This window comes from Chaetura pelagica, unplaced genomic scaffold (assembly GCF_000747805.2).
Source record: "Chaetura pelagica isolate M959 unplaced genomic scaffold, ChaPel_1.0 scaffold278, whole genome shotgun sequence".
NCBI lineage: Eukaryota > Metazoa > Chordata > Aves > Apodiformes > Apodidae > Chaetura > Chaetura pelagica.
In genome coordinates, this window is record NW_009954497.1 from 907,173 (window position 1) to 920,011 (window position 12,839).

Consider the following 12,839-nt stretch of genomic DNA (forward strand, 5'->3'; position numbering starts at 1 on the left):
GGAAAGAGGAAACCCAAACAGGTCAAAAGGCAGTGTCAGCATCAAAGAAGCACTACAAAAACCAAGATACCCAGACACAGCTGAATTGTAGAAATGATTTGAATTAAGGAGGAATCTGCAAATAAAATAAAGCACTTGTTTTCTCATTTGCATTGAAAAGACAAATGGAGAAAAGCAGTGGGAGTAATAAGCAACCCGGATGAAAAAGATATGGTACCTTCACACACAGGGCAGCACTCTCCTTCTGGCACATAGTACCTGTCGCAGTGTAGCTCACCACACTGGGCAGAGAAACAAATAGAGACTCCACCTTGGCATCGACAAAATCGACAAGCATCCATTCGGAACATGTCTCCATCATGATACTCCATGCTGTTAAATATACAAGTTGGCTTCACTTCTGAAAGAAGAAGGAGGAAAAAGAAAAAAAGGTATTTTACAGATATTGATAAATGGGAAGGAGTTAAACTTGTGCTGCTACTCACAGAAACAGATTTAAAAGAGATGGCTGATCTTTATTTCATTTTTTTAAAAACTAAAATACATTTTTTTTTAAGGAACATGGTCTATTTTAATGTCTGCTTCAAAAACTGGACAAAATAAAATGTTATTCAAAATTACTTTCAGAGCAATTATTTACAATTAAAAGCATAAAAATAATGAAAAAAGGCTAAGGCATTCGTATTTGCTCACTGATGTTAAATACTTCTCACTCTGGATGAGCTAGAAGCTGCTTCAAGTTTCAGGACATGAAGTAATAAATGTTTCTGTTTTAAGACGACAATTTTTGATGTTTCTTAAGAGCAATCTTCCTTTCTGCAGTACTCTGTACACAGGTGGATAAATTACACTAAAGCTGTCTGGCCCATAGGGATATCTTTAAAAAAATTCCCAACAAACATATTTTGTGACTGTGCAATCTGTTATGCAGAACTGACTACTTCTAAGTTCAAGCAACCTGGAGTTGTACTAGTCAGCTCACATCTGCACTGCCCATAGAAAATAACCTCAACTCTAATAAATATTTATGTGATCTGTTTAGTGTTTCTAAAACACAAGACTATTTCTTGTACACCCCCATCTACAGCAGAGCCCTAACAACATATAATTAAATCCAAATTTTGTGGGAAACTAAAAATCTCTGAAAATTCCCAAGTATTTTGGGAAGGACATTAGTATTTCCCTCATTAAGATAAAAAAAAATAGAAAAGAAAAAATATTTAACCACTTTTTAGAAGTTGTTATAATTTTTTTTATATTGAAGAGGCTTGGATCCAGATTATGAAGCAGACCTACACAACATGTATGTTAATCTAAAATATAACATATTAGTCATTGGGAAGCCATTACTTCACTGTTTTGTCATTACATTACTCAATGACGTAAGCCTCCTCCCACTTACCCACTTCAGGATAGACTTTTTGGCCTTCTATGACACTAGCCCACGATACCGTTTTACTTCAGGTAGCTATTTTTAACTATCTAGTAAAGAGATACATTATTTCAGAGCTACAAATCTAGCAGTCTCAAAAGCTAAATGTTCTGAAAACAGGAAGCTATTTATTTCAACAAGGTAAAAATTAAAAACATTACCAAGCTATAGATAAACCATCAAATTTCATTACATCTGAACTAAACATAGCAGAGGAAATAAAAGACAACTGCCTATATTGCTGATTTCTGTAGAATACTAGGAAAAGACTATTTATTTATGTACGTGTTCAATGCCTAGCCACAGAGGGCTGAAAACTGGGCCTACTCAATTTCACATGGGAGATGAAAAATGTTTAAATGAAAATTCAGAATTCTCAGGTTCCACCAACCCAAATAATCTTACTTTTGGGGGATAAGAACTTTTCATCTCAATTACTCATGATGATGACACAGGTTTTCTTTAAAACTCTAAATCATTTCAGGGACTCTAGTATTTCTTTCCAAATAAGCATATATTGAGCTCCAGCTGCAAGTTATTAAATATGACTGTAAAGCCTTAAAGCTGAAACTTGGAAGTATCTTGGCCAATGTTTGATTTGCATACTCCTGTTCTGTATGCTAGGCATAATGTAGAAAGCAGCATATAAAAAACACAACAAAAAAAACCCCAAACAGCAAAAGGAGGAAATACCACTGTGTCCCGGAAAACAGCCATGACCTCACTAGAAAGCAATTCACATAAACAAACACTTGAGAAATATTTCAAGTTTATGTAGCTCTAGCTGTTTGTCTACAAAGCTCCTCAAAAAGAAAAAAACATGACACCACAACTCAAAACGCCTTTAATCAATTTCCTTCCGACTTGACTGTTTTGATTGCAGCTTCCTGGATTTTTACTGATTTACCCCTCCTCTCCAAACAGTAAATCTGAATTCCTGCCTAGTTAGGAGTAGAAACATCATATTCCATGAATTATCATTCATTTTTTAAATGTCCAAACAAGACCAAACAAGGGATTGTAAATCCTGAAAAGAAACAGTATGTTTTATTCCAACAATGAAAACCCCCACAGAATATCACTATATGTGTATTTTTACTCTCCAGATTTATGGCAGTGTATACATTCAGACTAAACTATTGACCCAAGCCTATACATGCAGCCATGAGACAAGGACTGCTTTTGTTACAACCACATGTAAGACTGCAGTCATAAAGACTCAGTCAAGCCAAAACAAGCATTAAATGAAGAACTCTAGCTTTAGATACTTATGAAGTGGAAGCCTAGTGAAAGAGCAAGAATGACACCATGGAGCTCTAATAATGTATTTCTTTCACCATGATATGCTGGAAGATTCTCTCAGTTCTCTCTTTTTAAAAAAAGTGCTAATTTTATTGCCTTATTGATCTATGTATGGCATCCACAAAGGAGTGAAAGAACATCAAGCTAACATTAAATAAATGCACCTTTTCCTGAAGGCCAGTAACCATTAATTTATTATTCTGCCAATAAAGAAAGCTTTGCTGTGTGACAAAGTAATTTAAATTGACTGAACTTCATAGTACAAAGTGCTTAAAGGCATTCAGAATCCCATGCTCCTTTTATGATGCAGATTACCACAACAAAATGATGGGCATGAGATTTGTAAACACAAATTCAGTACCTGCCAGCTATCAGGTAACCCAATAATACAAGATTGATCCAGGCCAAGCGCAGACGTGGAACTGCCCATTTGTTAAAGGAGCAAAGATGGAGTGCACAGTACCCAGAACAATACAGAGTTCATACTGGCTGTGGAAGGACAGATGATACCACATCTCTGCTCCTATATAAAGTTAAGCATGACTATGGACTTGATTTAGCATTAAAGCTCCTGCCACAGAGTAAAATGAAGAACAGTTCTGGCACAGATTTAGCACTACAGATCTCACAGCCACTGCCTATTTGTTCTGGCAGCAAGAGCCCTAAAGTCAATGTTGCAGTGAGCCACACAGCCTCACACTACACAGAGACAAACTGTATTTCTCCAGATCTTTATCTCCAAACCAAACTGCAAAGACAATATGTTCTAACAAATCAGTTTTCTAAGGTTTTTTACCTTATACTTTTAAATCTAATTAAATACACTTCTACTGGCTGAACTAGTCCAAAATAAAACTTCTATTATTGAGACTTCTGTAGTTTCTCAGTACAGGTGGTTTTCTTTGATTAGAGTCATGGAACAGCTAAGAAGCATGTGCAAGTCTGGCAATCCACCCCTTGTGAAGCAGCAATTCTGCCTACAGTGTATGAGATGCTTCAGGCATCAGCTGTCTGTAGGCAAGTTTGGGCACTTTCTGTTGCAGTATCAGAAATTCCAGCCCTCCCAAAGTGGAAGCAAGAATCAAAACAATTTTCTGTTGTTTCAGGGATTAAAAGGTTCTTGATTCCAGCACTTTGGACATTCCTTCAGTGTACGGAAGGATTTGTACCAGACTCTTGGACAGAACTGGAGCAAGTGCTGTGAACTTTCAATTAAATGAAAGGGAAGGAAACTGATAAACTTGATTCCTGTGTCTATATAAACAAAATACAGAAAAGCTGTTTTTCAAAAGCTGCGCTGATAGGGAACTTAAAAAAAGAGAAGGGGACGTTTGACTGGAATTAGCCCATAACAATGTTAAAGGACAACAAATTATGCTTTGGTTCCTTGCAAATATATAAAAACAATATAAGTAGGGGGGGAAAAAAAATAAAAATGGGTCCCTACTCTTCAGGCTGTAGTGCTTAGTGCAGTGTATTCCCTATTAACACAACTGCAGAACCCTTTGAAAGTCCTTTGGTTTTACATCTTCTAGAACAGTCATCCAGAAACACCTTAGAATGAACACAACCTGTAACTATTATTTGTAAATAAGCGCAAATATTTAAATTTGTGTTTATACGTAATTGCACAGCTTCGAGCAAAGAGGCATTATTTTATGGCACCTGTGGTCTGTTAAAAAGTGGAAGCCCCAACTGACAGAAGTAAGCAGCTGCAGGATGCTTGGTAATTGCACTCTCAAATTTCTAAGGCACAGCTCGCAGTCAGTATATGTGCCTTAGCACAACATGCATTCAGGAGATCCACACATCAACTTCTAATTAGAGAAGAGGCAAGTTTGGATACTCTCTTGTTTCCAAACACTGCTGCATGTGCAGCCTTCAGTCTCTTCAGGTTCACTTGCTGATGCTTGTAATTTAATGTTGAATCGTTTTGTTGTTTTTTTTTCTTTACAAGCTCTCCCCTGAGAAAAGGCAGCACAGCAGGTTTTGTAGACAAAAATCCTGGTGAGTAATATATTTTGGGTGGATCAATGGAAACCTTGAATTAATTTCTGTAAAATGCAGGATTTTGGGAAGAACAGCTCTTGGGAATGTCTTGTTGAATTTTCCCCAAATTCATATCATATACTACCTAGTATTCTCTAGAAGGAAAGCAGATTTCAGGTAAGTGCAAGGAGTGCAACTTCATGGCAATTGGAATAACATACCTTTCAAAAAAAGCAATATTCACTCTTCCTTTCACTGAAACATACTCTGTTACAATGCACTGGAAGCACACAACAGGCAAAAATTTCATTAAGAAGAAATTATTTGCTACAGATTTCCCATGTTGCCTTATTTTCTCAGTATCTACCTCACATTTCTCAGGCACATCTGACAAATGAGCATATTTGACTATGGATTTAGTTCTTCCCTGAAAACTTCACTTCTGAACCCCCCTATATTAATCTTCAATTCCCATGTGCAACAAACAGTGCTGTGTACAGCTGTACCAGCTATACCACTAATTGTACTATTTTATGGCAGCCAGAGATTTGAATTTAGCAATTCATGCTTCTCTCTCAGGCTAAAAATCATGTTGTTACATGAACAACCCGGAGTTTGCCCTGAGGGTCATCAAGAAAGGAAGATTAGGAGAAATAGCCAGCCAGCCATCTTCTAAATCTAGACAGGGGAATAATGTGTCAAGAGGGAACATTGGCTTGATTCCCACTACCATTTAAACAATACAGAAGGATTTTATTTACAAAGATGCTTTCCTTCAAAATAATGGAATAAATACATGCCTTAAAATTGACCTTTATAATTGACTGGCCTTTGGGACAAGCACCACATTCTAACAAGATTTAATGTAATTACAAATTATTTTAACTGCAGCAGTGTTTTAAAAGGCACAAATTTATGTATCCAGGTAGTGCAACCATTTTACTTAAAATACTCTGGTCTCTGCATATATTCATGATTAAAACTTCACCCAGAACTACTAAGAGCATCGGCTCTGTAATACACTTTTTTCTTGTCACCAAACAGGAAGCTGTTCTCAGCACTTTCTACATTATTTCCTGTATAAAGAAAAATCCAAAAAGAAGCTCAATCTATACAAAGATGGACATATCAGCTACGGACAGTAGCTACTTAACAACAAGCTCCAATGAAAACACCAGGACCATTTCCAAGCAGGAATTAATGTTATCTTGGTGATAAATAAAGTCTCTATAACTGTATAACAAAATATGGGAAACCACAGATTACACGATGGGAAGCATAAGGACACACCCAATATAAATCTGAAGTATGAAAGTAATGAAGCATTAAACTACTGACTCATTGCTGTATTTAGAATCCAACAAGAACAACGATGACTCCACTATCTGCAAAGAGCAATCACTGTAGAAGTTTCTTTCATTGCAGATTAATATGCTTTTCTGAAAAAGCTAGTTTGAGACTCTGTATTGGTAACAAAGACAACCCCACAAAACCTACAGACATACTGCAGAGCTTCTAAATCAGTTTTATACTAAATCTGGGAAAAGTGGTTCTGAAAGAATGACTGATCTGTCCCCAAAATGATGACAAATAACAAAGAGAACATTCTGCAGAGTATCTACATGACACATATTTTGCTGCCCTTATTCCTTAACTACTCCCTCAACGTTGGACAATGCTGTTCTGCAACAAGAGCAAACCTCTTTCCTACACAGTAAAGGCAGCCTCTCCATATTGCCCTGAACATACAACTCTGCACCTCTCACAGTAGCACATGCAATAAATACTGCAGAAGACAGGCTTGCTTTAACACTCTGAATGTCATTAAGGATACCTAAATATAAAATTTAGTTATCCCACAATACACAAATGAGTTTTTTTACAGTCTATATATACTTCCTCATACTGGATGCTTTGTTTTTAAGGTAACTCAGATGATCAGTATGCATCCTGACTGCTTTTTTCTAACTCCTTTGCCCCACCTCACTCTGACCAACAGATTTAATTCTAACATTAAATAGATGTTATAACAGCTGGAAAATTTATGTTAATATGACTGAGCACATGCCCTTTCTATTTCATCTTCTTGCCTGTTTTCAGAGGTTTTCAAACAGAGAAGTAATGGAACTCGTTGGTAACACTGATTACACAACTTTCCCACTTAACATCTATAAACCTATTAACTTGCATTTGATTAAAACACACTCTTTAATCCTAATTGGAAAGGATGACTATAAGGAATTCAGCATTTTTCTGGCAGTTTGTTCCAACAGCTAACCACCCTCACTGCTGAGAACAGCATGTCCTAGATATTATAGATTTGGCTCTTGTTACTTTTGATCACAATTTTTTTCAATCAAGTGAAGAAATTGATCTAAGAATATCACTGTAAGATATTTTCTCCATCTGTCACTGCTATCTACTACATCCTTTCTGCCCTTGTTAGTATTTCAGGACCCTTTTAAAAAACAGAACTGGATATTATATTCACCTATCAATCTCACAACAATCCCTTGTCCTCTACATTTGAAATTGACAGATGTAATGATGGGGATTTTATTGATTTATTTCTTTATCTAGTGGTTTGTCATTGCACTACACCTCTATCCAGTCAGTTCTTGTCAGATTAGGATTCCAAGGAATTCAGAGTTTTCAGAATTGTGGCTTGCAATATTTGTTCCTGTAACAAGAACCACCTAGCCATCCTAAAATGCACTTGAAAAAACCCAAACTATAAAGCAATGAAGATAAAGTTCTATGACTATTCTGTCATCTTTACCAGTCATCTGTCACACAATCCAAACGTTATATTCAGAACTCCTCATGAGTAGTTTTCATGGTTGCTCCCACCTCATTGATAAAAAATATTTATAATTTCATGCTTATAACATTTTCTTCCCAAAATGAGGCATCACTAATAACTGCACCTGGAAGTTTCTCACTTCTAAATACACCTAAAGTGGTTTCAAGTCACATCACACAGTATTATTTTTTAAAACATTACTGTAGCATTAAGTTGCATAAAGACAAATATCCTTTTAAAAAGAACCCATAAATGTTTAACTTTTCTGACCGGTTTCTTAGAATTATTTCTTTTTATAGAGGAACTTATCACAAAATAATTTTAATATTTTAATACTGATGCTTTAAGGACTGATGTTTTAAGTTTGCCTTTTCTTGTTTAAGAAATATTACCTATTCCTACAAACCTTCATTTTTCTTCAATCTGGCCTTTTTGCCTCCCTCTGTGGCATCAACTTCCCTTCAAAACTTCCTGTTTTTACTTCCACGTTCTGTGTCTTCATAGGCTACTAAGTGGAAGATTAGCAATTGGAAAGCCTGAGAGGCAAAAAGAAATCCTGACCCAAAAGGAGGCTGAACCCTTGGAGGGAGTTACAGTGTAATTAATAAGGGAATGATGCACAGGGCAACAATGCTAAGACGGTCCGAATTCACTCTTAACAATTAGAAATTAATATAACTCCTCCTTGGAAACAGGATATGAAAATGACTAGGGAGAAAAAAAAAAAGTGAGCAATTTTAACTGCTCCATTTAACACCTGATATGATATATACTGCAACAATTTTGACACAACTTCGAAATTAAAGAGAAACAGGAATGTCAGCAAGGTGGTTCGTACCTTTGAGATTCATTCACTGTTTCACACCAGCAAAGACGACATATCAGAAATTGGTTTTGCATTTCTTGCTCAAAATACTAAGGCAAATCCTGAATCAAACATTGCATTAAGATGTACAACACAGTCAAACCAAATTCAGAGATGACAGTTTGACAGAATTATATAAATATGAGACAAAGGAAGATTAATATTACCTCAGTATAACAGCCAGTAAGTATATAAACAAAAATCAGGTAAATTGCATTGAATTCTACATCATCTACAATCTTATTTCAAATAGCTTTCAGATAAATTGTTTCACTAAAGAATCTGTGATTCTTCCTGATACAATTTTTTTTATTCATATGAAATAATTTTTACATACAACCTGCCACTATATGTACTAAGTATTATTTTTTGAATCAGCATTTGAGCATTTAAAATACTGCTATGTGTAAGTATCACAAACATTCTCCTGGGACAGTGTCTCTCTATGTGTGTTTTTGTGCATATGCAATGAAGAATGGAAAATAAAAGCTGTTTCAAATATTATGATACAAGTACCACTAAACAATATTAAATATTGTTGGATAAATATTAATTGATAAAACTACACCAACATATACATTTTCATGCTTATATGTTGTGTATGCATGCAACTCTTCAAGACTATTTTCCCCCTTTTATCTACCAACAATCAAATATCAAAGTGTCTTCCAAACTCACCATATACAGCATATATGCTGTTATATACATATATATATCTCTCATGGTGCAATCATGAGATATGGTTACTTGTATGAAAATTTTGATTTTTCAAGCATTTTCTAAGCCTTTAAATAAGGAAGCAAAGATTGCAAATCAGTCTACTCTTATACTGACTTACATTTTCCAAAGGTTGTACAACTGCATTAAAAGTAACTTTGCCAAAGCTTCTTAAAGCAAACCCATAGTCTAAACAGCATCCTTTTGTTTACAGTGCTGCAACCCGCAGTTCCAAAGGTTCACAAAAATTTCACTTCTAAAAGGAGTCTACTGTTAGCTACTGGCAAAGCAGTACCTGAAAAACACACAGCGAGGGAGTCTTGCTAAAACTGTAATTCCCTGGATCACAGGGAAAACTACATTTGAAATTAAAGAAACATGACAACTTGCCAATGACAATTTCCCGCTTAAGTATCTTCAGCAGAACTTCCAATTTCCTCCTACTGAACAAAGCTCAAGAAAATTATTTCTCTTAGATCTTGACAACAGGGTAAAAATAACCAAATGCCCAGCATCTCCCATAGACAGATAAAATCCTCCTCCCTAGGTGCAAGAGAAAGCTTCACGTACCATTGACACATTCAAAGACATCACAGCACTTGCCAGGTGTTCCATCTCCACGCGAGACTATCTGGGGAACGGAGCCTGCCTCGCACATGGGGAAACCACAAAGATCAGAGAGACACTCGCATCTGAAACCAAAGAACAGTAAGGAAAACCCCATAAATAAATGAAGCCACACACAAGGAGGAAGAATAAACAAGACGAAAACAGAAAGCTAGAGCAAAAGTTCTGGTATTAGCATATTCGTATCTTAGAATCATCTTTTAATAACCCATCAACCAAGATAGCTTTTCAACCTGAAGGTTTTTTTTCAACCACCTGAACACTTTTTATGCTGGTCAAGCAAACAGGAAGGTGGTACTATGCAACACCAACATTTTTCTAGTGCTGTGCGTAAAAACACAGAAAAAACCCCACGTTGTTCCAGAATGTTCAAAAATAATTGCATTCTCCAGACTTGCAAAATTAGGCTTCTCCTCCAATTCTCTCTGAAAAATCAAAACTGGTGAAATACAAATGGCAGTAACTGCATCCATTAAGCAGAAGAGTGTTCTCTCATTAGAAAAAAAACATACTATATCCAGTTTTGTAAGTGGGAATAATTAAAAAGAAAGGAAGACCATGGAAAATCATTAAATCCAAGCCATATGAAAATAACTGCATGTTCTTTTTTGGTTTTTGATGGTGCTGCCCTCAGTTTGTGGAGAGGCAAAATAATGTGACAGGCTAGGTATAGTAAGTACTGTGAATAAATTTAGAGATTGGGTCATTCTAAAAATAATGTTTTCTCCATTTAAGTACTATTTATTTGCTTATTTAAGACAACAGCCTAAGGAACTGGAAGATATGAAATGTAGATAAACAATAGTCATGTTTCTTTCCAGATTCTTTGCTTTATGATTTACATAATAGTTTAAAAGTTAAACACTAAAGACTTGGGTAAGTTAACATTTAACAGACTTCCTGCCCTGAACAATAGGTACCTGATATGGTTAAACAGCAATGATTCAATAGAATGCAATACAAAATGAACAAAAAGAAATATAAAATATCATAGTGCAGAAACTTCATGGAATAGGACTGAAATTTTTCAATTGCAAATCACAATTTTTTGGTAAAAAACTTGCAGATTAATTTAGCACACTGCTAATACCTATGAATTTCAAAAGGAAAAGAACTTGGCAGAAGATCCCATAATCTTGAGTTAATGAAATGAAAATAAGAAATTAAAGTAATAACTGTAGTTGTTAATAAATATTTCAAATATTCTAAATATTTCAAGACAACCCCCACATTAAACCATCCATTAGTAAGAAGCATCACCAGCACTTAATGCATTTGCTCACTCTTTAGGCTTAAAAGAAGTCTGGTTCTCCTCTACCATGCATGTCTCCTTAACTGCCCCACAGCCATTTCATCTCAGACAAGGGTTCAATGAAAGAGGAAGAGCCATCTCACAACAGACCAGGTTTTAAGATCTTTCTCTTAACCCTCATCAGTGTTAGATAATGTTGTTACATTCTGAACTGTAAAGTATTACTCAAAAGGAAATGAGCAAGAAGAAGTACCAGTGAAGACAAGGAATCTCACAAAACCTGAAAATCTGAAAAAATGTTCTTAAAATACTGCATTATAGCAGCGTGTAACTAGAAAGGAATAAATGAGTCCTTGAAAAGACAGTAATAATTAATTCACAGTTGACAAATAACATTAAATACTTCAAGACAAGGTGACGCAATTGAACGTTATATGCCCATATATACTACAGTATCATGACAATTTTAAAGTACACATTTCAAGAATTTTTAAAAATAATATTATGCTTACCATAACAATCAAGGATAAACAAAATCAACAAAAAATTATGAATACAGCAAGAAATGTTTTACTTATCATACCTATTCTTCTGATTTTTTTTCTCAACGTCTTTGTAAATACAAAAAAAAAAAGGTGGGGGGGAGGAATCTAGTTATTTTTTTTAGTGTATGCCCTTTGCCTTCAGAGATGCAGAAGGAAAGAAAGCATTATGGCTTCTAATAAATGGGATCCAAAACCCCAAAGAATTTGTGACAGCAGCTTCCCTTTAAGATGATAGTGAATTATATTGCAGAATTCTGTGCTATTTATTGCTGTCCCAATACAAATAAGGTGAAAATACTAGGTTTCACTTGAACCCCCCAATATTCAACATCCAGGTAACCTCTGGGAAAAAGAGTAGATCAAACTTCCTGAAAGCTCTCATCTTTCATGGAGAAAATGGCACACATGATGGAAGTTCATTTGTGGATCTTGATTTTTCAAGTAAGCTTTTTCAGGCATGCCTGTTATCTTCTCTACTTTTTGCCTCACATTCACTATCTTTGATGATTTGAGTTGCAGAAGAATACGAGCCAATTAATAGCTTGCACTTCCCCCCTCTCATTTTCTTCCCAGTCAATCACTTTAAAAACAAAACAAAACACAAGAACAAACAACAAAAAAGAAAATGAATTGCCAGACTAAATAACTTAGGAGAGGGCAATCTTCCAGAAGAAGGGTTGAAAAAGATGTTTAAAAGACTGGTGGGAGCCAGTGTTCCTTTCTGCAGAGAAGACTCCCATTCAGAATAATCAAAGCTTCAGGGACTCATTCACAGAGTAAAAAAAAAAAAAACAGAACTCCACGGCTCCAAAATTTTATAAATTGACTTCCCATTTGGTTAAAAAAATAATCCATGCATAGAAGAATGCCAAAGTAGCAAATGGTCTCAGATGGACTTTTAAATAGTCTGCATTCTTTTCAGCCAGCTCTGCTAGGAAAGCCTTTGACCATCATCCAGGCTATTAGCATGGAAAACATTGTTTCAGAGACAGAAGTCTTTCAAGAAGAAACCCAAGGAATTCTGGTAGCCAAGCATGGCTGTCCCACTGCCAAAACAACATCTGGAAATTCAGAATAAGTGATCCCATTCTCAATAGGAGAGCAAAATTAACTTTACAGTACTAGATTTTTCTAAAGTGCATTTTGGAGCAGAAGGACGGATGGAAGAGAAGTTGTAGGCCAGCTCTGTGCTCTACCACAGGCAGCTATCCACCTCTAGGGTGGTTCTTCACCTCAGTATCTGGCATTAGGTTTGAACAAGTTTAGCAGGCTAGATTGTGATAATCCTGTCAATAGGGCCCATGGTC

At 35.7% G+C, this 12,839-nt stretch overlaps 1 protein-coding gene across 1 annotated transcript in view; it reads right to left on the minus strand.

Moving 5' to 3' along the window:
* The window catches only part of CRIM1 (cysteine rich transmembrane BMP regulator 1 (chordin-like)), a 175,396-nt gene that overhangs the window by 47,640 nt on the left and 114,917 nt on the right, over nt 1–12,839 (minus strand). Inside the window, exons 7-8 of the mRNA XM_010004603.1 lie at nt 9,679–9,800; nt 218–400 (exon numbers count right to left, since the gene is read on the minus strand). Coding sequence (XP_010002905.1) covers nt 218–400; nt 9,679–9,800 — 305 coding nt within the window. The remainder of the gene's footprint in view (nt 1–217; nt 401–9,678; nt 9,801–12,839) is intronic.